We start from the raw sequence: 26,689 nt of genomic DNA, 5'->3' as shown, positions 1-26,689 counted from the left end.
TTTTGGCAATTTTTAATCATTAAATAAAAAATAAAAAATAAAACTTTCTAAGTCATTTTTACAAAGTTTGAGAAAAAAGTTTGAAATTAAGTTTATAAAAAATATGGCTCATCTGGCCTAGGATTTTCCAGGCCATTTTCCATTTTGATGTGCTTTTTAATATTTTCAATTGTATTTTGGAAAAACAATAATTTTTTCAAAAAAGTTTTATTCAGAAAAGTGGCCTAGGATTTTCTAGGCCACTTCTTAAAAATTGTTAAAACTTTCCTAGGATTTTTTGAAAATTTTTTACTTAAAATTAAAATTAAAATTAAAAATTTGTATAGGAAATGTGGCCTAGGGTTTTCTAGGCCAGTATTTTTTCAAGTTTTGTTGATTTTAAGGCATTATTTCAAATCTGAAAAAAAATGAAATCTGGCCTATGATTTTCTAGGCCACTACTTAAAAATGGTTTAAGTCTAGGTATTTTTTCAAACATTAAATTAAAAAAAAACAAATTTCTTTCAAAATAGTGGCCTAGAATTTTCTAGGCCATTTTTACAAAATTAGGGAAAAATATAGAATCTGAGTTTTTTTTCGAACCTGGCAAGAATTAAAAAAAATTTTGCAATAGTATTTAGTATTTTGGAACACCAATAAGTTTAAAAAAAATTAAAAAATTAAATTCAGAAAAGTGGCCTAGGATTTTCTAGGCCATTTTTACAAAATTTGTAAAAAGTTCAAAATCTGTCATTTTAATTAAAAAAGATCAATCTTCGAGGTGTTTTTGGAATTGTTTGTGGAAACTTAACAAATATGCTCTACAGATTTTAATTTTAAATTCACAGAAAATAGTTAAATTTTAATTAGCAACGGAGCGCGTTTGCTGCTTAAAAAATCCTTAAAATTCTAGGTAAATTTGATAATAAACATTTTTAAACAAATTTGAAATGAGGTATTTATCAACAAAAGAAACGAATTAATTTTTTAAAAAATTGTTAGAAAAACCTTACAGATAGAAATAATAATGTTTTTTTCTGCAATAAAAAAAACCTTCCCAGCGACCTAATCTTTCTACTACAGTCCAAAAAATGCAACAATAACAAAAACAACACAAAGAGTCAATAAAAACAAAATTAATGAAGAAGAAGAGGAGGATGGCAATAATAATTGTCTTCTTCTTCTTTTCTTCTCTCTCCACCTTCAAGAAGCAAAAACCTCTGAGAACAAGATAGTAACCTAGAGAAAGAGAGAGAGAGCACTGATCAAGAAGTCATAGAATGTGGAAAAAACATGGGAATTGTCCTTTTTCCTGGACATGTGATAAGCATGTTTCATTGAAACTGCCCCGAACAAAGTGTACAGTACTCACTGGTTGTCTCCTGTAGTTTAGTGCATCCATGATTCGCCTCGGCGCTTCTTCGTCCTCTGAAATAGAGAGAAAAATTGTTTGATTTTGTCATGTTTTTGCCGCGTTTTTTGATAGTTTTGTTTTCGATATTGATCTTGTCAATATTTATCGATTTCTTGCCTCTATGAAAAATAAAAATTAAAAATATTTGCGCGTAAGCTTTGGTGCATTGTAATTCACTACAGTTAAGCTTCTAGATTTTGAAATTAAAAAAAATCAATTCAGGGATGGGTGGAAAACGGTTTTTTTTCCGGAAAATCGTCAACTCGGCAAATTGCCGGTATTGAAAATTTCCGGCAAATCGGAAAATCGGCGATTTGCCGGAATTGAAAATTTCCGGCAAGTTGGCAAACTGCCGGTCTTGAAAATTTCTGGCAAATCGGCAAATTGTCAAAATTTAAAACTTCCGGCAAATCGGCAAATCGCCAATTTGCCGAAATTAAAAATTTTCGGCAAATCGGCAAACCGGCAAATTGCCAATTTGCCGAGTTTGTCTATAAAAAAATTGCAGCAAAGCAAATCTTTAATATCCATGGCAGCGAGGCTCTTTGTACCTATAAGACTATTTTTACGCCTGCCTGCAGGCAGGCAGTAGGTTGCTAAAAGGTAGGCAATTCGGAACCTTTCTTGGATAATTTTGCCAAAAAATATGATGATTGAAGACTAAATTTTTATTGATTTTTATGTACAAAAAATAAATCTGAAAATGACCACTAAAAATTTGTCCGCCTAAAACATTGATTTTCTGCTCAACATTTCCGGCAAATCAGCCAACCGGCAGTTTGCCGATTTGCCGAATTTATCATATGGCTCACCTCGATCCCTATCATTTTGATCGCCAGATCCTCCGAACATCCTGCTTCGTAAGAACCACATTGCTGTCGAAAATTTTCAAATATAAATGATTTTATAATTTTTTCAATCCTGAAATTAAAAAAAAAAATTGAAATTAAAACGAAATACCAAAGTACTCAAAAAAAAATACAAAGAGATTATAACAATGTACATAGATGAACAAATTTTGGTCTTAAAATGATCTTTTGAGGTGAAACATGAGAGGAGATTTGGTACATGAAAGTTCGACAAAAAAATTAGGATAAAAAAATTGTCCGAGAGGAGTACACAAATTAAGCAGGACTTTGAATTTTTTATTGGTTGAGCAGATATTTTTAGAGGCAACTCTTTACTAAATTCTAATTTTTTTCTTCCCCAAAACCGGAAGCTCCAACTTAAAATCTCTAAGGAGTGCACATTGATCATCCACATTCCCTTAGCTCCCCTATACATAAGCCGGATAACTTGCACTTTTCTAGTATCAGGCAGGCACAGCTTCCTGCCTATTTCTTGCCTACCAGGGGTGTGCGGCAAATTTGCCGAACTTGCCGAGTTTGCCATGCTTGGCAAATGTTGGAAAAAGAGATTTGCCGCACACCCCTGGTGCCTACCGTGCCTACCTTCTACAAACTTCGGCCCTTGATTTTGTGGGATTTCACGTTCAAATCAGAATTTCAAAAAAAAAGTTTTAAAGGTAGGCAGGCATTTCTGTGCCTACATTTGTGTGATCAGCTGCGATGTTCTCATAACTATTTCAGGTCGTTTGCAAAAAAGAGAACCAGACAAAAAACGATTCGTAAATAAATCAGAGATCGGAGCCGCCTGAGTAAACAGCCGGAAAAAGTCGATAGGAAAACTTAAAAGTTTCATAAAGTTTCCTAAAACTGTAGAATTAAGAACTTAAATATAGAAAAAAAGCACTAAGAAATTTATAGCAGGGGTGTGCGGATATCGGAAATTACCTGTAATCGGCAATTTCGGCAATTGCCGGTTTTGTAAATTGTTTTAATTTTCAAATTCCCGAAACCATTTCTAAAAATTTCTATATTTCCGCAACCACTAGATCTATCAGAAAGTTGTCAACAAACAGAATGCTCAAAATTTTGAGAACAACATTTTGATATTTTATCATCTTCAACAATTTCAAATATAAAAAGGATACTTATGGTTTCAAAAACGTAGCGCATCGAAATCATCAAGTTTGTATTGATGATCATCACGTGTGTGGAAAGAGTGTATATTTGTAGAGACAATTGACACAGAAAGACGCGAGCACGTGGTGAATTTTGAAGTTAAAAATGTGAAAGTTGCCAACTAGCAAATTGTTAACAATATTTTTGATTGTTCAAGGTAAAAAAAATATATATATATAGCTATTTATTCAAAGTTGAAAATTAAATGTTTCGTGTGTTACAAGAAAAGTTAGTGATAAGACATTTTTAAAAACATTCAATTCAAAAATTTATAAGCTAAATTTCAGTTTAAAAAAATGGAGAAATGTACCTACTTTGAAGCTCAAAAAATGCCTGAAAGCTAACTACCAGGTGTCGAAAAAAATACACATACAAAACACTATTTTTTTAAGTCGAAAAAAATAGAAGTTCACTAATTTTTCAAAAATTTCAATTTCAAATTAAACTCGCACCTTTGAACTTCACACTTGAATTCCAAATGGATGAAAATTCATCATTTTTGCGGCGAGATTACATGCGAGTCTAGGGGATTTTATGAAGTGTCTGGTGTGGCAGGCAATGACGTAGGTAGGCTTCTAACCAAGTTTTACAAAAAAAAATATATACATTTTTTTGAAACCTGAAATTTAAAAGGTAAAATTTTGGGAAAAGTAAACCTTTGCAAAACATTTTTTTCTGTTTTTTAATTTTCATATTTTCTTGTTTTTTCTTAAAGAAATTATTCACGGAATTCTGGCTTCCCTCATAAATCGAAATGGCAGAGTTTGCCGAACTAGGCCATTTTGGGTCGGAGAGATTTTGTGTAGATTTACGGCGCGTTGCGTGTCGCGTCGCCGCTCGTTTTTAGTTGTAAAACTGATTTATTTGCCCGTGTGGAGTACACGGCACTTTTCCACGCGTTGTCCGGCAGGCGATTGTCAATGGAGCGCGAAAAATCAATGAGAAAGGCCAGAACCCCGTGATTATTTTTTCATTTTTTTTTTCAAACAGAAATTTAAGAGATCGGAAGTAAATCTACACTGTCCTGTGTAAATCTATATTATTCTTTGTAAATCTACACCATCCCGCGTAAATCTACATTGTCCTTCGTAAATCTACACAGCAATAAAATGTGCCAAGTAAAAAAACTACGTGATAACATAACAAATTAACTTAACAAATTGCGTTGGAAAAAAAACGGGCTAAACTTATGGAAAAATCTGGCGGTGGGAAAGGATTAGATTAGAGCTCTGTGAGCCGGAGCAGCAGCCACCATCACCTCGTAATCCTCTCTCCCCCCACCACCACAATCAACAAAACTATATGAAAAGCTGAAAGTATTGGGGAAAGAGGTATTGGAGAACACAAACAATTTTCGGTTCAGTGCTCTTGTTCCGTTACTTTTTACTCGTTATCATCTCTCGGCGCCTCACGTGGGCTCGCTCGGAGCACACCGCACCTGACTCCCCTCTCTCTCTCTCTCTCTCTCTTTCATTCTCTTATTATCTTTTTTGAACAGATGATCTGATCGATTTGTGTGTGCTGCTCTCTCCGAAAGTTGAGGGTGGAAGAAGAAGCAGAAGAACACATGGAGATATTGAGAAAAGAGATGAGATCCTAATCCAATAAGAAGTACAAAGAGTTTTCTGGGAAAACAAAAAGAAACGGGATTAAATGATAAGGTAGAAGACCCGGAGATTTAAGACTTGACAACTAAATTGACAACACTTTTTGCTCATTTTTTAGATAGCTATGAATATCATAAATTGAAATGGAAGAGTTCGCCGAACTAGGCCATTTTGGCTAGGCCATATCTGGGGTCGATTTACAGCGCGTCGCGGCTCGGTTTCAGTTGTAAAACAATGTATTTGTCCGTGTGGAGAACACGACTTTCCCACACGTTGTCCGGCAGGCGATTGTCAATGGAGCGCGAAAAATGCAGTGAGAACGGTCATTACAGAATCCCGGGAAGAAGTGAAAACTAGATTTCGGAATTTGAGCAAAAAGTGCTGTCAATTTACATTTGACGCGCAATTTTAACTTGCGTGCTCAGTGCTGAAAATTTGTTTTCAATATTCTACTAACATAGAATATTTATCAAAACCCGACATATGTATGACGTACTAGCATCATTATCGTACATCTTATTTTGAAGAATGTGTGTTATTTTTGAAATGAATACTGGGAAATTAGAGATAAAAAGTGAAAAATATACAAAACTTTTTTAAGCGAAAACAACAAAGTTTTTCTAGACAATTTTAGGCTGAAATTTACGTGGCCGGGGAAAGTGAGAACTCGGCCGCCAATTTTTCCAGCCGGAAAAATAAAAATCCGCCAGAAAAGTTATAATTTCGGTGGCCGCAAATAGATAAAGTTCGCCCACTCACAGAAAAAAACTCGGCCACCAATTTTTTCCAGACGGCCACGTTGCTAAAGTCGGTTCGTAAAAAGTGCCTTAAATTTCCGTGGCCGCGGGAAGATAAAGTTCGGCCACTTGGTCATTAAAAAAAACTCGGCCACCAGCACTTTTTTCAAGGCCACCACGTTGCTAAAATCTGCCTAATTTTTCAGAAAATATAAATTTCCGTGGCCGCGAAAAGTGGAAACTCGGCCACCAGGAAAAAAAATATGCATCAAATATTCGAGAAAAAAAAACGTTCGCAAATATGTGCAAAATGTAAGTTTCTCAATATCTCGTGAGTTCGAATGGTCGGGAAATCTCAGCCGGGAGGGGGGAGAGCACATAATTGCGACATTCGTTGTCGGAGGACCTCACAGAGACGTTACACATACACGAAGAAACTGAGAATGGGGCAATACACAGCTTCTTCTTTTTCTTCTTATTTCACCCCTTTTTCTTTTTTTCTGTTGTTTTCACTAGTTTTCGCACTCCGTACATGTTCTGAGAATTTGGTCGAATTCTAATAAGATTTAGAACCGACAGAAAGATATACGCAAAAATTGGGGGCGAAAAAGTGCAGGAATCGAGTGACTGCCTATATGCCTACATGCCTGCCTTCATGCCTGGTTACGTGTCTGCTTACTTATTTGTCCACGTGACTGTCTATGTGCCTGCCTACATGCATGTTTACGTGTCTGCCTACTTATTCACCTATGTGCCTGCCTACATGCCTGCCTATATGCCTGCCTACATGCCTGCCTACATGCCTGCCTACGTACTTGCCTACACGCCTGCCTGCATTTCTTTCTACATGTTTGTCTAAGTTTCTTTACTACGTATCTGCCTACGTCTCTGCTTACGTACCTGCTTACCTATCTGCCTACATGGTTGCCTACATGCATGAATGGATGCCTTCCTACATGATCTAAGTGCCTGCCTACATACCTGCCTACGTGTCTGCCTACATACCTGCCGTAGCTTGGACAAAGACTAAGAAATGAACAAAAATGGAAGTGAATAAAATATTCAGAAAACTAACAAGAGACTTTTTTTTTCAAAATGAGTCAGGAGCAGGGGTGTGCGGATAACCGATTTTTTCGGCTAACGGATAAATCGGCTAATGCCGATTTTTTGAGAACCGGCTAACGGCTAATTCGGCTAACGGCTAATTTCAAAATTTTCGGCTAACGGCTAATTCGGCTAATCTCAGTCATTCAAATCGGCTAATTTCCGGCTAATTGGGCTAATTCGGAAAATATTCATTTGGTTAAGCTTTTTTTGTCCATTCTGTTAATTCAGGTTTTGGGTTAATTTTTTCACTGTTATTGAGCAAATTCAGGGATGAACGACTGTTCAAATAGGAAAAAATCATACAAATTCACCACATTTTGTTTTCCAAAAAAATATGTTAGTTGAATTAGCCGAAATAGCCGATCGGCGAATTCGGCTAACATCGGCCAAAATCGGCTAACGGATAACTACGTATTAGCCGAACTGCCAAAAAGTCGGCTAACGGCTAATTCGGCTAATCGGTAAAAAGGTCGGCTAACGGATAATTCGGCTAATATTAGCCGAGTTAGCCGAATTAGCCGATCGGCTAATTCGGCTAATTCGGCTATTATCCGCACACCCCTGGTCAGGAGGCGTCCAATTCAGCCGAGATGAACTTTTTTTCAGAGCACAAAAGTGCAGAATAAAAAAAGAGGAACAAATTGAGCAAGAGACCATGGGGAACGGAGAGACGGCAGAGAAACTAAAAAGTTATTAAAAATTCAATGACAATTGAGAAGCCAAGTGCAGACGGACGGAAGAAATTTGGTGCACTTTTTTTCTGGGAATTCGGAATATTGGCGTAGAATTCGGAAAATGTTGAAAAATTATGCATAGGTGCGTAGGCATAAGGTAGGCAGGCCTCTGAACCTTCCAAAATCGAAATTTTAACTCGGCGGTCTCTTCTTTATCGCACCTCCTCCTGTCTTAAAAATGTCACCTTTCAGTTTTATCTTTTTGATAAGATTGTCATGTGAAAATTTGGAATTGGTAAATAGGTTTAAGTGTTTTTTTTCGAAAAATGGAAAACTATCAAAACAGATAAAATATTTGGTTTTTGGAAAAAATTTGGAGTTTCTTACAAATAAAAAAAATAAATTGACTGAAAAATTTAAAAAATCTTCCACCTAGGTACAACTTACCTTCCTGCCTGCCTTCCTGCCTACATATTTGCCTACTGCCAAAATATACCTAAAATATTTTTCTTTTGGCCTATAAATACCACGTGGAGTCAGAATGTCTTATTTCGATTTGATCTTCTTTATTTGAATGCGGGAGTTGAGACGCAGACATCTCATCTAATTTCGCATGGTTAAGAGCATGCTGACGTCACAATTTTTCTTGAAAAAATTCCCACATTTTTTGTAGATCAAACTGTAATGAGACAGCCTGACACCACGTGTTTTACTGTGTAAACGCGAAATACCGGAATTCACGCAAAAATGCAGACAGCAGGCAGGCAGGCAGGCATAAACGAGACGTGCCTGTAGAATTGCCTACCTATTATAGAACACTCAAATTTGGAAATGTTAGGAAACAAAGTTACATAACGCCAACAAAAAATGAAAAGCCGAAAATTTTTTTTTTGAAAATTGCAAAATTTACAAAAAGTTTGAAATTCTAAAAATATCTGGAAGAAATTTTCCACAAAAAAATTATTTTAAAATTGTTTAAGTTTCTGAATCTTTTCGCTATTTCATTTCTAACACAGATGCTCAAAGAGCACATAGTAGTTCTCAAACTGCACTTCCCACACAATTCGTTCCATTTCTGATTTAGGCTAATAAGAAAAAAAAACGCGGCGCGAAAAAAAGTGGCTGAGAATGCTGAAAGGGGAAGAAATTGACGAAAAGACGGGGCCTTGCGACACGAGAAAAAGAGTGGAAAAACAAGAGAGACGCAGACGCATAAAGTAGTATTTGTGAAGAGCACACACATATGAGTAGCAGGGGGAAGAAGAAGTCCTGAAGAAATGACGGAAGTAAGAGAAGAAAGATGGAGGAAGAAGAAGAGGAAGAAGAAAAGTTAGAGAGAGAGAGTCACTTCTAGACGAAAAGATTGTTTTCAGACTGCCCAGCTCAAGCAGCTGGGAATTCTCTAAGAGCTCCTCCGCAGAGCCACCAAATTTGTCACCTTTTGCTGCTGTCTAACCAATCGGAACCAATGACTAATGGGCTTCATGCATTTTTGAAAACTCACGAGAAATGTTGCAAAATTGGTTGCAAAATTTTTGTTTTTTTGGTATAAATGGCAAAATATGTACAGTCCCAAAATACCGAATAAAACTGTTAAAAAATTTAAAAAATTTTCTAACGTTTTTTAATGATTTTTTCAATTTTGCAAAAGAAAAGGCTGAATTATTTTTGAATTCCCGCACAAATGAGTGACGTCATTTTTGACATTTTGTGTTTTCCGGCTAGTTTTAGGCACTGTCTTCAATGAAAAAACCTCAGAAAAAATTTGAGAAAAATTCCCCACTACGGTAGCAAAAAATAATTAAGAAGCTTCTGGAAAGTTCTGAAAAAAAACCGGAAAAATGGAAAAAATAACTGGAATGTTTCAGGAATTTCTGAAATTTTTTGATATCTTTCTTAAGTTTCTAGAGGCTTTTGGAGAATTCTGAAAAAAAAATTAGATACTATTGAAAATTTGAGGAACTTCTGGAAAATTCTGAAAAACACTGGAAAAGTGAAAAAGTGGAAAAACAGTTAAAATTAAAAAAATAATTGGAATGTTTTGAGAATTTCTAGAAAATTTTAAATACTTTTGAAAATTTCTGGAAGCTTTTGGAAAATTAAAAAAAAAATTGAAAAAGTGGAAAAAAAATTGAATAGTCCTAAAAACTTCTGCAAAATGTTAGGGTACTTTGAAACAGGAATGGGTGGCAAACGATTTCCGGCAAAATGGCAAATTGCCGGAATTGAAATTTCCCGCAAATCGGCAAATTGCCGGAATTGAAATTTCCGGCAAATCGGCAAATTGCCGGAATTGAAATTTCCCGCAAATCGGCAAATTGCCGGAATTGAAATTTCCGGCAAATCGGCAAGGTGCCGGAATTGAAATATCCGGCAAATCGGTAAATTGCCGGAATTGAAATTTCCGGCAAATCGACAAATTGCCGGAATTGAAATATCCGGCAAATCGGCAAGTTGCCGGAATTAAAATTTTTGCCAAAATGGCAAATTGCCGGAATTGAAATTTCCCGCAAATCGGCAAATTGCCGGAATTGAAATTTCCGGCAAATCGGCAAACCGGAATTGAAATTTCCCGCAAATCGGCAAATTGCCGACATTGAAATTTCCGGCAAATCGGCAAGGTCCCGGAATTGAAATATCCGGCAAATCGGTAAATTGCCGGAATTGAAATTTCCGGCAAATCGACAAATTGCCGGAATTGAAATATCCGGCAAATCGGTAAATTGCCGGAATTGAAATTTCCGGCAAATCGACAAATTGCCGGAATTGAAATATCCGGCAAATCGGCAAGTTGTCGGAATTAAAATTTTTGGCAAATCGGCAAGTTGCCGGAATTGAAATTTCCGCCAAATCGGAAAGTTGCCGGAATTGAAACTTCCGGCAAATCGGTGAACCGGCAAATTGACGATTTGCACATGTTTTTGGAAATTTCCGACTTTCAATTTTAATCAGCAAAATTCTACGCATCCTATAAATGTTCCTACATCTTGCATTTTGAAAAGTAAGCCAATTCTATGAAAATATCTGGAAAAAACGGGAAAAAATTTCAAAAAGGCACAGTTTTAAGTGTTTCCGTCTTATAAAAAATGCCTCAAAAAACTTCCGGCAACTTGATGTTCGGCAAATAGAAAATTGATAAATTGGCAAAAATGAAAATTTCCGGCAAATCGGCAACAATCAAATTTGCCGATTTGCCGGACGGAAATTGCCGCCCACGCCTGGTTTAAAATAATCTAGAAGTTTCTGAAAAATTCTGGCATCAAAATTGCACAAGATCCACGATTCTAAAAATGTGTACTCAATACTACTGTAGCCTAGAGCTCCTGAAAAACTAAAGAACAAGATGTTCATTGATGAGAGTGGCTGAGGAGGAACAAGTGTATGTGAGTTCTTGTCAAGATCATAGTAGTACTCTTTTTCCTCCCCAGTTCCCTCAAGGGATTCCAGTGCCTCCGTCACTCTCTCTCTCAAGAATCGAAAAGTACTAGAGGAGCGTCAATTTCTGATGATTTACAACAAATTCCACTGGGGATATGGATTTCTGAAAAAATGTAGAAAATGAAAGTTTCTCTTGCATTTCAAAAACTTATTTTTAGTACTTGAATGTGTTGGAATCATTCGTAATGTGATTGGGTGGCGGGAAATGTTTGAACAATTTTATGAGAAATGCTTCACTTGGGATGAATGGAAAAAAAGGAAATGGGGTTTTGTCTGGAACCAGGAATTGTTCAGAGATGTTTTTTCCCGAAGCTTCCAGAAATTTCCAAAACTTTTTTAAATTTTCTTGACTATTTTTTATTTTACAAAACTGTTTAGCATGTTCAAATATACTAGAAAACACCAAAAAAAATGGTAGCTTCTACGGAAGTTTATTTAAAAAAAAAACAGAATGTATCCGAAAGCTGTTAATTCAAAAATTAAAAAGTACTGGAAAATCATGTGGAGTCATTCTTTTTTATTTCATAAAACCGTTCAGCATAGTCAAAATTACCAGAATATGCCAAACAGAGTATATTAGCTTGTACGGAAGTATTTTTTTAAAAATTGATAAAAATATATAAAAGCTGGTTTTTTCAAAAATTCAAAAGTATGGGAAAATCATATGGAGTCATTCTTTTTTATTTCATAAAACTGTTCAGCATAGTCAAACATACCAGAATATGCCAATCAAAGTATATTAGCTTGTACGGAAGTATTTTTTTAAAAATTGATAAAAATATATAAAAGCTGATTTTTTCAAAAATTCAAAAGTATTGGAAAATCATATGGAGTCATTCTTTTTTATTTCATAAAACTGTTCAGCATAGTTAAAATTACCAGAATATGCCAATCAAAGTATATTAGCTTGTACGGAAGTATTTTTTTAAAAATTGATAAAAATATATAAAAGCTGATTTTTTCAAAAATTCAAAAGTATGGGAAAATCATATGGAGTCATTCTTTTTTATTTCATAAAACTGTTCAGCATAGTTAAAATTACCAGAATATGCCAATCAAAGTATATTAGCTTGTACGGAAGTATTTTTTTAAAAATTGATAAAAATATATAAAAGCTGATTTTTTCAAAAATTCAAAAGTATTGGAAAATCATATGGAGTCATTCTTTTTTATTTCATAAAACTGTTCAGCATAGTCAAAATTACCAGAATATGCCAATCAAAGTATATTAGCCTGTACGGAAGTATTTTTTTAAAAATTGATAAAAATATATAAAAGCTGATTTTTTCAAAAATTCAAAAGTATGGGAAAATCATATGGAGTCATTCTTTTTTATTTCATAAAACTGTTCAGCATAGTTAAAATTACCAGAATATGCCAATCAAAGTATATTAGCTTGTACGGAAGTATTTTTTTAAAAATTGATAAAAATATATAAAAGCTGATTTTTTCAAAAATTCAAAAGTATGGGAAAATCATATGGAGTCATTCTTTTTTATTTCATAAAACTGTTCAGCATAGTTAAAATTACCAGAATATGCCAATCAAAGTATATTAGCTTGTACGGAAGTATTTTTTTAAAAATTGATAAAAATATATAAAAGCTGATTTTTTCAAAAATTCAAAAGTATGGGAAAATCATATGGAGTCATTCTTTTTTATTTCATAAAACTGTTCAGCATAGTCAAAGTTACCAGAAAATGCCAAACAGAGTATATTAGCTTGTACGGAAGTATTTTTTTAAAAGTTGATAAAAATATATAAAAGCTGATTTTTTCGAAAATTCAAAAGTATGGGAAAATCATATGGAGTCATTCTTTTTTATTTCATAAAACTGTTCAGCATGTTCAAATATACTAGAAAATAGTGAATGAAGTATGCTAGCATGTACGGAAGTTTATTTTAAAGAAAGCTATAGCTATAGCTTGTACGGAGGTTTTAATTGTTTCCACTTCTCTTTTTTGTTTAGAATTTTCCACAAATTTTCAGAATATTCCAGAAGTTTCTAAAATTATACAGAAGTTCCAGATACATTTCAATATTTTTTAGAGGTTTCTCAAACTTTACAGCATTTTTCAAAAAAAAAACAAATCTGACAAATTCAAAAAAAAATTGGTATTCTAGTATTTTTTAGAAAATACAGTACCACTACGAATCCACACAATTTTCAACAATTCTTTGTAACTTTTAAAGTTCACAAACTTTTTTTTTTCCTGAATTTTTTCTGCAATTTTCAGAATCACAGTTTACGTGATACCCTCTATTTAAGCATCACTTCCAGCAATTTTCTCTAAAAACCGTAGACTACAAAGTCCATGACAATACACAACATCCCAGTCTCCACACATTTCAACATTTCTGCGTTTCCTATTTGAGTACTATCTCGTCTCACTAATGGCGATCAAAAAGAATAGATTCCGAGGCAATTGTCATCATTGGGCATTGGTATAAATAGTCAGCATATGTTTTTAAAGGTATCCAGACATTTCTGGTTTGTACATATAAATTCAGAAGTGAACACTTTCAAAAATGTTATCTGATTTTTACCTATTATATTTTCTTTATTAATTTACGCCAATTTCCCAACGTTTTACCAAAAATATTGATCAAAAAATAATTTTTTATACTATTTTAGTAAAACATGCCTTCCTACAAGCTGACCTACTTCGACATCCGAGCGTTCGCCGAGCCAGCACGCATGCTTTTCCATCTTGGTGGAGTTCCATTTGAAGATGCTCGTATGCCAACGGATGATATTGTACCGGGAATTCAAAGTGACCAGTTTTTGGCGTTGAAAGAAAGTGAGTTTAGAATTTGAAATTTTCAATTTTGATAATGTTAGGTGCCGGGGTAATTCCATAGATTTTCTATAGTTATACTTTCAAAATAATAGCATGTATTAGTATATATCAAGGGTGGGCGCCAACAATTTTTTTACCGGCAGATCGGAAAATTGCCGGAATCGAAATTTCCGGCAAATTGCTTATTTGCCGAATTTGCCGGAAAGTCGGCATTTGCCGAAAATTTGAAAAAAAAAACTGATAAATTGGATATGAAAATTGATATCCCGCGAACGTCAAATCGGCAATTCGCCAAAAATGAAAATAAAAAAAAATTTTGCCGAAAATTTTGAAAAAATCCGGCAAATTACCGGAGCTCAAAATTTCAGGCAAATCGGCAAACTGGCAAATTGTCGATTTGCAGAATTTGCCGGAAAAGCGGCAAGTTGCCGAAAACTTTTGGTAAATTGTGGTTTTGCACCTTTTTTTTTTGGAAATTTCAGAATTTCAATTTCAAATGGCAAACTTGTACGCATCCTATAAATGTTCCTACATCTTTGAAAAGTAAGAAAATTCTATGAAAATATCTAAAAAGAATGGGAAAAAAATTTCAAAAAGGTACATTTTTAAATGTTTCCGTCTTATAAACAAATTCCGCTAAACACTTCCGGAAAATTGATATCCGGCAAAATAAACGTTTCCAGCAAATCGGCAAACCGGCAATTGCCGAATGTAAAAATTTTCTGCAAATTGGCAAACCGGCAATTGCTGTAATTTAAAATTTCCGGCAAATAGGCAATTGCCGCCCACCCCTGGTATATATCTCTTTTCCAGAAACCCCATTTGGAAGATTCCCGATCCTTGAGTTCGATGGATTCAAGATTGCCCAGTCCGCTGCTATCCAACGCTACCTTGCCAGAAAATTTGGATTTGCTGGTAAAACTCCGGAAGAAGAAGCCTACGCTGACTCAATTGTTGACCAGATGAAGGAATACATCGAGTCATTCCGACCAGTACTTTATGCCCAGAAAAGTGGAAAACCGGAGGAAGAAGTCAAGAAAATCCACGATGATGTCTACATTCCTGCAAAGAATAATCTCATCAAGATTTTGAATCGACTTTTGAAAGATAACAAGTCAGGATTCCTAGTTGGAAATGGGTTGACTTACGCGGATCTAGTCGTGGCTGATCATATGTTCACTTTGAGCAACATTAAGGAATTGGATTCAGAGGATCCAACTCATAAGATTCTGAAAGATTTTCAGGAAAAGATCTATGGACTTCCAGAGTTGAAGGATTACATTAAGAACAGACCAGAAAGAGATATGTAATTTCTTTATTATATTTTATTGTACGTATATTGTCCAATTTTTATTTGCAATTTGAACTGAAATATTTTACTATGTTTTCACCATAAACTTTGCTTGATTTATTGAACAAAAATCTGTTACTGTTTTACAAAAATCCACATTTGGAGCAAATATTTCCAGGAAGTCTCCAGTCCAGCTATATCGATTCATGGTTTCTCTGAAATTTCAGTATGGTGATATTCATAAAACAGGATATCATATTGTTAGGTCGGATGGTTCTGTTGCAACTGTTACATGTGAAAATGAGACAATTGGAATGATACATATTCAATCAAAGTGTGAAGACAAAAAACTCGAATTTTTTGTGCATGACAGAATATACGATTTAATGAACCCTGCTGTGTAAAGAATAAATATGAAATTTGATTTTTTTTTTTCAAATTTTTTTTCCGATATCGACCGCTAGCCTCACAAACTATTGTTGTTGTGATTTTCATGTCAAACTTTAGTCTACTTAATCTGACGCAATCATAGACATTTAGTGACCCTCCACTTTTTGGACTATCTCTTCTATTAATTAACGATTAGTAGCAAACACTCCAAACACTTTTGTCATCATTAAATCGAGTGAGGTGGTAATTGGAAAAGGTATAAATGCTTGTTGATCGTGGTAAAGATCAGTACTCAATACTGAATATGCCTTCCTACAAACTAACCTACTTTGACATTCGAGCATTCGCCGAGCCAGCACGCTTGCTCTTCCATCTTGGTGGAGTTCCGTATGAGGATGTTCGAATGCCAACTGATGATATTGTTCCGGGAATTCAAAGTGATGCGTTTTTAGCGTTAAAAGACAGTGAGTATGGACCAGGGCAGCGCTTTGGAAAATTTTGGCAAATTGCTGGAATTGAAAATGCCCGGCAAACTGGTAAACCAGCAAATTGCTTATTTGCCGAATTTGCCGGAAAGTCGGCATTTGCCGAAAATTTGGAAAAAAAAACTGATAAATTGGATATGAAAATTGATATCCCGCGAACGTCAAATCGGCAATTCGCCAAAAATGAAAATAAAAAAAAATTTTGCCGAAAATTTTGAAAAAATCCGGCAAATTACCGGAGCTCAAAATTTCAGGCAAATCGGCAAACTGGCAAATTGCCAATTTGCAGAATTTGCCGGAAAAGCGGCAAGTTGCCGAAAACTTTTAGTAAATTGTGGTTTTGCACCTTTTTTTTGGAAATTTTTATTTTTGAAAAGTAAGAAAATTCTATGAAAATATCTAAAGAAAACGGGAAAAAATTTCAAAAAGGTACATTTTTAAGTGTTTCTGTCTTATAAATAAATTCCGCTAAGCACTTCCTGAAAATTGATATCCGGCAAAATAAACGTTTCCAGCAAATCGGCAAACCGGCATATTGTCGAATGTAAAAATTTCCGGAAAATTGGCCAACCGGCAATTGCCGAAATTGAAAATTTCCGGCAAGTTGACAAACCGGCAAGTTGCCGAATGTAAAAATTTCCGGCAAGTTGGCAAACCCGCGATTGCTGTCTACCTCTGGTATTTTTCTATTTTCGAAATGTCGAAAATTGAAAATGTCCGGCAAACTGGTAAACCAGCAAATTGACGATTTGCCGAATTTGCCGGAAAGTCGGCATTTGCCGAAAATTTGGAAAAAAAAACTGATAAATTGGATATGAAAATTGATATCCCGCGAACGTCAAATCGGCAATTCGCCAAAAATGAAAATAAAAAAAAATTTTGCCGAAAATTTTGAAAAAATCCGGCAAATTACCGGAGCTCAAAATTTCAGGCAAATCGGCAAACTGGCAAATTGCCAATTTGCAGAATTTGCCGGAAAAGCGGCAAGTTGCCGAAAACTTTTAGTAAATTGTGGTTTTGCACCTTTTTTTTGGAAATTTTTATTTTTGAAAAGTAAGAAAATTCTATGAAAATATCTAAAGAAAACGGGAAAAAATTTCAAAAAGGTACATTTTTAAGTGTTTCTGTCTTATAAATAAATTCCGCTAAGCACTTCCTGAAAATTGATATCCGGCAAAATAAACGTTTCCAGCAAATCGGCAAACCGGCATATTGTCGAATGTAAAAATTTCCGGAAAATTGGCCAACCGGCAATTGCCGAAATTGAAAATTTCCGGCAAGTTGACAAACCGGCAAGTTGCCGAATGTAAAAATTTCCGGCAAGTTGGCAAACCCGCGATTGCTGTCTACCTCTGGTATTTTTCTATTTTCGAAATGTCGAAAATTGAAAATGTCCGGCAAACTGGTAAACCAGCAAATTGACGATTTGCCGAATTTGCCCGAAAAACGACATTGACGAAAACGTTGTGGTTTTGCACATTTTTTTTTTGAAAATTTCATAACTTCAATTTTAATCGACAAAATTGTACGCATCATTTCTTACGTCTATTTTAGGAGCCTATGTAGTTCCATAGATTTTCCATTGTTAAAGTTTCATCAAAACAATAGAAAACTATTCTTTCTGGCAAATTGGCAAATTGGCAAATCTGCCGAAAATGTTCGAAAAAAACCGGTAAATCGGCAAACCGGCAAATTGCCGGAATTGAAAACGTCCGGCAAACTGACAAACCGGCAAATTTCCGAATTGCCGATTTTGCCGGAAAAACGGCAATTGCCGAACATGTTCAGCAAATTGTGGTTTGCACATTTTTTTTTGGAAAATTTCATAATTTCAACTTTAATCGTCAAAATTGTACGCATTCTATGAATGTTCCTACATCTATTTTGTGAGCAAATTCTAAGAAAATATCTGAAGAAAACGGGAAACAATTCAAAAAGGCAAAGTTTTCAGTGTATCCGTATTATAGAAAAATCTATCTAAACATTTCCGGCAAATCTGATATCCGGCAAACCGGGAAATCTGCAATTTGCCGAAAATGAAAATTTCCGGTGAATCGGCAAATCGGCGAGTTGCCGGAATTAAACATTTTCGTCAAATTGGCAAACCGGCAAATTGCCGGAATTGAAATGGGCAGATAGCTCAGTCGGTAGTGGTGGCCGCTAGCAGTATGGAGGTCGTGAGTTCAAGTCCGGCCTCACCCTCTAGGTTCACCCAGCCTCTATTGGGAAGTGGAGCAATCCACGACTGGATTATCGGCTACAGTCCCCGGCTAGGACTTGGCTTAAATTATAACCCAGTGGGATCACCACCAGGCAGTGTACCTGAATCTCAGATCCGCAGTGCATTGCACTTGAAGAACGGATTGTCCTTTAAGCCTTTTTTTTTAAATCGGCAAACCGGCAATTTGCCGATTTGCCAAATTTGTAGACAAAAAAAATTGCCGAACGACAATTTCCGCACACCCCTGCTTTCATCTATTTAAGATGACCCAAAAAAGTTGAAATTTAAGCTAAATTAAATCCTTTTTCAAAATTTTGAATTGAGCCCATCTCTGCCATCCACTAAACCTATAAATAATTTCAGAAACCCCATTCGGCCGCTTCCCAGTACTTTCCATCGACGGCTTCGACCTTGCCCAATCTACTGCAATCCATCGTTACTTGGCTAGAAAGTTTGGCTACGCTGGAAAATCTCCGGAAGACGAGGCCTTTGCAGACTCGATCGTTGATCAGGTCAAGGAGTACCTCGAGTCATTCCGTCCATTGCTTTATGCTCAAAAAAGTGGAAAGCCGGAGGAAGAAGTGAAAAGAATCCATGATGAAGTTTACATTCCTGTCAAGAACTTGCTTTTCAAAATATTGACTCGAATTCTTAAAGAGAGCAAATCGGAGTATCTTGTCGGAGATGGGCTGACCTGGGCGGATCTAGTGGTGGCTGATCATTTGTATAGTCTGACTAATATCAAAGAACTAGACCCAGAAGATCCGATTCATTTGAATTTGAAGAAGTACCAAGAGAGAATATTTAATCTTCCCGAGTTGAAGGATTACATCGAGACGAGACCGAAGAGGGATCTATAATTTTTTTTCTTAATTTTCATATGTTTACATTAAAAATTTGAGAAAATAAAGTAGTTCAAGACAAAATCAAATATGGTAGAGACTGTGGTTTAAGTTTGGGTTTACTAGGGAATGGTCAGCTTAGGGGTGAGGTACCTAGAGACGCCACATATGCCAAACGGAAGCTGAGATCATTGGCTACAAGAATATGCTTTCAAATTCTGCAACGGACCTCTGGGAGTCTGGAAATTCTTGTCTGAAATTATGCTTTTGAATGCTCGAAAGTGGTAAGAATTTAGAATTTATTACAGAAAAACGTTTAATTAATAAAATTAGTTTTATACTTGAAACAAGTATTGTATGCACTGTATCAAAACACATTTTCATCTTTCTAGGTATTCAACTTCACGTTTTTCTGTAATAAATTCTAAATTCTTACCACTTTCGAGCATTCAAAAGCATAATTTCAGACAAGAATTTCCAGACTCCCAGAGGTCCGTTGCAGAATTTGAACGCATATTCTTGTAGCCAATGATCTCAGCTTCCGTTTGGCATATGTGGCGTCTCTAGGTACCTCACCCCTAAGCTGACCATTCCCTAGTTAGGCTTAGGCTTCGGCTTAGGCTTACGATTAAGCTTAGGATTAAGCCTAGGCTTAGGCTTTGTCTGAGTTCAACTCTCCACCACGGGAAAATTTTTTTGCAAATTTTTTCGTCCCAAAAAAAAAAGGAAAAAAAAACTTTATTTTTACTTGATTTTTTTCACTTTTTTTTCGAGTTCAACTCTCCACCACGGGAAAATTTTTTTGCAAATTTTTTCGTCCCAAAAAAAAAAGGAAAAAAAAACTTTATTTTTACTTGATTTTTTCACTTTTTTTTCGAGCTCAGCTCGACCGTCCCTCAATGAAAACAAGCAACCTGATGTATTCCAGATACTCCCGTACCAAAGGTCATTTCTCGTTAGTCACAAAATATTCTGATTGAAAATGGTGAAAAATAACGAGAGAGTTGAAAATTCTACAGACTATGGCCTAAACGCAGCAGGTGAGACACAGTAGAGAACAAGAGGCAGAAGAGAGAGCAGAAGGCAGAGGAAGAACTAAAGGGTATATAAAAAGTGTTTTGTTGATCAGTGGGATCAAATAGTGTGCTTTTTAAAAGTTTTTTTTTCCATAAATGTATTGATATCTAGAATTTTTTTCGAGTTCACTGTTGTTTAACAGTGTCACATGGTGTCAGGCTGTCTCAATACAGTTTGATCTACAAAAAATGCGGAAATCTTAACCATGCAAAATCAGTTGAAAACTCTTCGTATTTTCTCCCGCATTTTTTATAGATCTACGTAGATCAAACCGAAATGAGATACTTTGATACACCGTGCAGTGTTAAAAAAAATACAGTTACAGCATGCCAACCTACAAGCTGACATATTTCAACTCCCGTTGGTTCGCTGAGCCAGCTCGAATTCTCTTCCAGCTCGCTGGAGTTCCATTTGAAGACTTCCGTTTTACACGTGGAAATGGCACATGGGAAAAGCTTAAAGACAGTGAGTTCTGCAATTTTTTGGAAAGAATTTAATAATATTCGTGCAAGTATAAAACACTTGAGAACAAACCAGGGGTGTGCGGCAAATTTGCCGAATTCACCAAATTTGCCGTTTGCCGAGCTCGATAAATATTGAAATTTGCCGCACACATCAAAAATTTGACAATACAATTTTGACCAAAACTATTGACTTTTTCCCAAAAAATTTTGAAAAATGACACTATATTGAGTTATTTTAATGTTTAAGCAGACACACTACACGGAACTTATTTTGAAACCAGATGTGTGTTAAAAATTTAGTAGTTTTGGTGCTCCAAAAAACATAACAAATATCAAATTTTTCGGCGTTAGTTAAGCACGGCAAGTTTGCCGAATTTGCCGTGCTCGGCAAATATTGGGAAAAGAGATTTGCCGAATTTGCCGAGCTCGGCAAATTTTGAGATTTACCGCACACCCCTGGAACAAACAAATGAAAAATATTTTTCTGGAAAATTAATATTTTTCAACTCAAATTTTCTAACTTACGTTTTTTTATTCAAGTGCTCACAAGCCGCCTACGTCTTTTCTAATTCAGATTTTTTTCAGAAACCCCATTCGGACAGGTCCCAGTCCTCACCGTCGATGGATTTGACATTCCCCAGTCTTCTGCTATAATCCGCTACCTTGCCAACAAATTCGGATATGCTGGAAAAACCCCGGAGGAGCAGGCTTGGGCAGATGCGATTTGTGATCAAGTGAAGGACTTCATCGATTCTTTCAAACAAATTGTGATAGCAAAACGTGATGGGAAGACGGCTGAGGAAATTGAAAAAATCCATACCGAGATTTTCCTCCCAGCAAAAGATTCGTACTTCAAGATTATTAATGGTATCCTTGAGAAGAGCAAGTCAGGATTTCTAGTTGGCGATAGTTTAACTTTCGCCGATATTGTTGTCGTGGAAAACTTCACCACATTAGACAAAAACCATTATTGCAACGCTTCGGAGCAACCAAGATTGACGGCTCTCAGGGAGAAGGTCTACGCGATTCCAGCAATTAAGCATTGGGTAGAAACTCGTCCAGATACTGTATTGTAATCCTGTCTGAATAAATAAGTAACTATTTTCAATCGTTAAGAATTTATTCAAAAAATTGTTTAAAGTCTCGTTTCGTTATCTCAACGCAATGTTTCTGAAACTATTCGCACACCGATTTGATTGGAAGAAAAATGTCGTTTTTGTAGACCTTGCTCATCAGACTCGTAAGCATCAGACATGTGATTTCGAATTTCTGCAGAGGTTCAAAGGTAAGTCTAGAAATGTAAAGAGTTGGAACATACACCAGCAGCATCCGCAGATTCGAATATTTTTGGGAAAACGATCTCAGTTACCGAAACAATAAAATCAGTTATTTCTTCAAATGATGCAACACAGAGAACACTAACAGCTCTTCGTTTGAAATGCATATGAGTATCAAGAAGAATTATCGAGTTTGTCGGACGATCGTAGATAAAACACATTGCTCTTTTACAGGCACTCACCACAATGGGCAACCTGTCGAGTTTAGAGAGATATGGACTAGTTACAGCCATAGACATAACTGTGACGAGATTGCTGATAAAGTCTCCCGAATAGGAACGGTAGTCAATCTCGTGCATCTTGAGCCGCTGAACTTGAATCGCGTCTGGCACAGTGAAAAATCCCTTCCGGCGGTCTTCAGACTGCTTCTCTTTCTTTTTCATAAAATCAAAGAATCCTCGTGGTTGAACTGCCATAGCCTTTTCGTGAGTTTCATTCCCATCAACTATTCCGTTGATAAGAACGCCGAGGACTCCGAGTGGAAGATCTTGAGGTTTCAAAGAATTTGGAGATGGAATAGAGATGTTTTGGCTAAAAGAATTGTTTATTTTTCGACGCCACTAAACTTTTACAAACCTCAAAAAGTCGTGAGCTATCTGAACAGTGATTAATGTGCAAGCAGATGAGTTACTATCCCGGTCACCATAATATGATTGCGACAGGCTCAATGGAAGTACCCACACATGGACACGATTCTGAACTTACTTAATTATTTCGCTGACGCGAAGTTTTTAGGTTTTTGTGCAAAAAATTTGTTTCTGGTCTTGACTGACCGCCTTTTTAAGTTTTGAAATTTTGCTTTGAATGATAGAAAATGGGCCGTAATTAACAGATACATATAACTTTTAATTTAAAAATATTAGAATTTCTTTTAATTTTTATAATTTAAAGCAAAATTTCAAACTATAAGATTTCATTAAATACTACATTCATACCTCAAAAACCTCCGATCGGAAATTAGAATTCGCCATCTTGTTCCAATGTTCAGAATGTTCATAACTCAGTGGATTATTTATTGCGTCTCGAGATCTAAATTTTTTTCACTAAACTTTACTGAACTTAAACTCTTGATTCCATTCGTAATACCTCCGCGTTGTACACAATCCTGATTTTGGAACGCACATTAGTTGATTGGAAGAAGAGAGGAAGGTGTGAGTATTGGAGTAATAAATTCAGAATCGCAGAATAATAGTTTTTTAAGAGAAAAAGTTCACGTAAAATTAATTTATTTAATATTCAGAATATATTTTACTGACTAAATAAATGTACATTTGGAGTATAGTCTGCATCAGTGCAGGATCTGGGAGCTCATCCGTTTGATACAACTTGTGCGAGCCAGTCGGAACTTAGTCTTGCAGGCTCCATTTGGCTTGAACCTCAACAAGCCACTTAAAAATTCGTCTTGCATGCATGACTAATGGTGGAAATAAGATTTATTAATACCGTGATCTTTAAATTGAGCTAGATGAATTTCAAAATCCTAAACAGAAGAGTTTTCTGAATTCTTGAATTTTCTGGGATTTCTTTATTCTCTCTTTCTCACATCTGCCCAGTCTAAGCCTAAGCCTAAGCCTAAGCCTAGACCTAAGCCTAAGCCTAAACCTATGTCTACTCTCATGATATTTACTTTTCAAATTAACACGTGAATTTAAAAAATGAATCCCTCGGTTAAAATGGCTTCAAGTAAATTTTTACATGTTTTCCGTCACACCACAAACCACATTTTGTCACGAAAGTTTCTGGAAAATGCTGACAAACATCGAGTGAAAGGAAATTACTACTAGAGAATTAGACATCCTGTTAAATAGACCAAGTGGGATTAAACATCAAAGTATGAGACGCAGAGTGGAGGAGGAGGGTTTTTGGAGAGCGGTGTGTATTTTTGGAAGTTTTTCTTATAAGTTGAGTTTTTGAATTGACAAGTTTATAAAAAACCATTGTCATTTAACCAACTGAAATTTTAAATTTTAAATGTTTTTTTTAAATAAAACTGTAGCATCACAATTTTCTATATAACATTTTTCCGCTTTTTCTGAATGTTAATTGCGTCTAAAGTAACACTAACAATATTCCCAACCTTGGTTTTTTTCAAAAAAAAAAGTCTCTAATATCTCTTTTAAGCCTGAAAGTTAACATATAACTTATAGTTTCAGTGAAACCACTATGCCAACCTACAAGCTGACCTACTTCAACTCTCGATTCTACGCCGAACCGGCTCGCATTCTCTTCCATCTTGCGGGGGTCCCATTTGAAGACATCCGAATCATCCATGGAGATGGTACTTGGGAGCAGATTAAGGATAGTAAGTGAATTTTCATGTTATCATCTTCTAATGTTATATTTCAGAAACTCCATTTGGTCAAGTACCTGTTCTGAACATCAATGGATTTGAAATTCCTCAATCTACTGCAATCATCCGCTACCTTGCAACCAAATTCGGATACGCTGGGAAAACCCCGGAAGAGCAGGCTTGGGCTGATGCAATTTGTGATCAAGTCAGAGACTTTATGGCAGTTCCATTTAAAGATATTGTAGTGGCAAAACGTGTTGGAAAGACAGAAGAGGAAGTGTCACAGCTTATAAATGAAGGATTCGTCCCTGGCAGAGATGCTTACTTCAAAATCATCACAAGGATCCTTGAGAAGAACAAGTCAGGTTTCCTTGTTGGTGATGGAATCACATTCGCCGATATTGTTGTCGTGGAGAATTTGACCACGTTGCAGAAGAATCAGCTCTTTGAAGCTTCGAAATATCCAGAACTGGCAGCTCTCAGAGAGAAGGTCTACGCGATTCCAGCCATCAAGAAATGGGTCGAGGCTCGTCCAGATACTCAGTATTAAATTTTGAAAAACAATTTTTTACAATAAAATTCCTTGATTTCATACATCAGTGTTCTCAAAAGCTACTAGGTTCTCTACACTTCGGACAATAAATCTTGAACCATGGGTGGGCGGCAAACGATTTTTTCCGGCAAATCAGCAATTGCCGGAGTTAAAAATTTCCGGCAAATCGGCAAATTTGCAAATTGCCGGAGTTAAAAATTTCCGGCAAATCGGCAAGTCGGTAAATTGCCGAATTGCCGAGTTGCCTTTTGTGGTTTTGCACATTTTCTTTTGGAAAATTCAGAAGTGTTTCCGTTGCTTAAAAAAGTCCTCTAAAAATTTCCGGCAACTTTATATCCGGCAACCGGCAAGTCGGTAAATTGCCGGAATTAAACATTTTCGGCAATTCGGCAAATACGTAAGTTGCCGGAATAGAAAATTTTTGGCAAGTCGACAAGCCAAAAGCTGAAAAAAAATTTGCCGAATTTGCCCCACCCCTGTCTTGAAGTATGCAGCTCGTGTTAACTAGAAAACTATTGAAGTTTATCTAATGAAACTTACTTGCAATTAGTTAGAATTTTGAAAAAAAAATCACAATTTAAAAAAAACGCTGTAAATGTGTGCATCGTGCGCCCAAAATGCCAATGCTGCAAGGTTCTTGATGAACAATTCGCAAATTAACTTCCCTTTCTAGATCACACGAAAATTCTTATTCCCGTGTCCTTTTGTTTCAATGATAATGATAAATGTGAAGCTTCTTCCCCAATCACATGCTTATCTGATAAATCTGAACAATTTTATGCTTTCAAATCACATTTAGACACAAAATCTTCTGCTCGAAAATGCTGACAAATGGGCGAAAACGGTGATCCTTTTTGAGCTCGCGTCGAGGCTCGTTGCGAAATAATTAGAACCAAACATCGGCAGCTAGACACAGCATGTGCGAGAAAAAGGGGAAATCGGGAAGACGGTGAGAGACGCAGGGATTGGGAGAGTAGTATATATACACCTGCATTGAATGATTGTTTGTCAAAACCTTCCCATTTTTCTCTGTGAAAGCAGAAATTGATATATCAGGTTGTCCCATAAGTTTTTGTACTATTTTTTTTTTGAAAAAAATTTATTTCTCTCAAGCGACAAGTAGTACTATTCACACAAGTATTCACCATTAGTGTCCACCACTTGTTGCCATTTACTAGGTAACATCATGATGCCACGGGAGAAGAAATCCGGCGAACGCGATGAGAAGAAAGTGGAGAGTTCAGTTTTGAGATGCTCTTCGTCGTCGAATTGCTTGTCGCGCATGTAGTCACTGAGAGACAAGAACAAATGGTAGTCGGTTGGTGCAAGATCTGGAGAATATGGTGGATGCGGTAAAACAGTCCAACCAAGATCTTGCAGCTTTTGGAAAGTCTTCTTGGCGACATGAGGCCTAGCATTATCGTGAAGAAAATATAGTTTTTCATATTTTCCGTTGGTCTTTTCTGCAACTCGGTCCAATTGGGCACAATAGTAATCAGCAGTGATAGTTTTATTAGTTGGCAACAATTCCCAGTGCACGGGTCCTTGAACACCCCACCAGACACAGATCATAATCTTTTTTGGGTGAAGATCAGGCTTTGGCGTCGGTATTCCTTTCTCACCGATCGGAAGCCATTGACGTTTTCTGGAATGGTTAACATAGAGCACCCACTTCTCATCTCCAGTAACCAGATTGTTCAGCCAATCGAACTTTCGACGAAAAGTTAGAAGTTGAGTACAAACGTTGACCCGAGTGAGCTTCTGTGATGCCGAAAGTTCATGAGGCACCCAAATTCCAAGTTTTGAAGTAAAACCAAGGCGACCCAAGTGACGTGCAATTGTGCTATGACAACACTCAAGCTTCTCTTCCATTTCACGAAGACTAAGACGAGGCTCTTCCTCCACCAGCTTCACTAGGTCTTCTTCATTTAACTCTACCGGTCGCCCAGAACGTTCTA

General features: G+C 36.2%; 6 protein-coding genes across 6 annotated transcripts in view; 4 read left to right on the top strand and 2 right to left on the bottom strand.

Moving 5' to 3' along the window:
* spsb-1 overlaps positions 1-2,266 on the bottom strand; it is a gene marked incomplete at both ends in the record, with an annotated part of 32,993 nt that extends 30,727 nt beyond the window's left edge. Inside the window, 2 exons of the mRNA NM_001377908.2 lie at positions 1,352-1,407; positions 2,206-2,266. Of these exons, the coding sequence (NP_001364518.1) occupies positions 1,352-1,407; positions 2,206-2,266 (117 nt within the window). The remainder of the gene's footprint in view (positions 1-1,351; positions 1,408-2,205) is intronic.
* An 11,343-nt stretch (positions 2,267-13,609) lies between these two features.
* gst-35 (glutathione transferase) lies at positions 13,610-15,192 on the top strand. Its single transcript, NM_171054.6, has 2 exons — positions 13,610-13,781; positions 14,595-15,192. The coding sequence occupies exons 1-2, from the start codon at positions 13,622-13,624 to the stop codon at positions 15,089-15,091; spliced, it is 657 nt and encodes a 218-aa protein (NP_741061.2). The 5' UTR covers positions 13,610-13,621; the 3' UTR covers positions 15,092-15,192.
* Positions 15,193-15,759: 567 nt separating this feature from the next.
* gst-34 (glutathione transferase) lies at positions 15,760-19,093 on the top strand. The gene is made up of 2 exons (NM_171053.3): positions 15,760-15,926; positions 18,532-19,093. Exons 1-2 carry the CDS (start codon positions 15,767-15,769, stop codon positions 19,026-19,028), a joined length of 657 nt encoding a protein of 218 aa, NP_741060.2. The 5' UTR covers positions 15,760-15,766; the 3' UTR covers positions 19,029-19,093.
* Positions 19,094-20,404: 1,311 nt separating this feature from the next.
* gst-32 (glutathione transferase) lies at positions 20,405-21,654 on the top strand. Its single transcript, NM_064722.3, has 2 exons — positions 20,405-20,552; positions 21,137-21,654. Exons 1-2 carry the CDS (start codon positions 20,414-20,416, stop codon positions 21,625-21,627), a joined length of 630 nt encoding a protein of 209 aa, NP_497123.2. The 5' UTR covers positions 20,405-20,413; the 3' UTR covers positions 21,628-21,654.
* Y53F4B.36 (Wsv310-like protein) lies at positions 21,654-23,056 on the bottom strand. The gene is made up of 5 exons (NM_064721.4): positions 22,975-23,056; positions 22,824-22,917; positions 22,465-22,583; positions 21,870-22,419; positions 21,654-21,820 (listed from the first exon to the last, which is right to left on the bottom strand). Exons 1-5 carry the CDS (start codon positions 23,010-23,012, stop codon positions 21,728-21,730), a joined length of 894 nt encoding a protein of 297 aa, NP_497122.2. The 5' UTR covers positions 23,013-23,056; the 3' UTR covers positions 21,654-21,727.
* A 977-nt stretch (positions 23,057-24,033) lies between these two features.
* On the top strand, positions 24,034-24,770 carry gst-31 (glutathione transferase). The gene is made up of 2 exons (NM_064720.2): positions 24,034-24,190; positions 24,235-24,770. Exons 1-2 carry the CDS (start codon positions 24,052-24,054, stop codon positions 24,726-24,728), a joined length of 633 nt encoding a protein of 210 aa, NP_497121.1. The 5' UTR covers positions 24,034-24,051; the 3' UTR covers positions 24,729-24,770.
* The last annotated feature ends 1,919 nt before the right edge of the window (positions 24,771-26,689 follow it).

The sequence above is a fragment of the Caenorhabditis elegans genome, chromosome II (genome assembly GCF_000002985.6).
Source record: "Caenorhabditis elegans chromosome II".
Taxonomy (NCBI): Eukaryota; Metazoa; Nematoda; class Chromadorea; order Rhabditida; family Rhabditidae; genus Caenorhabditis; species Caenorhabditis elegans.
The sequence above is the reverse complement of the archived record's forward strand: the minus strand, read 5'-3'. Positions and strand labels throughout refer to the sequence as shown.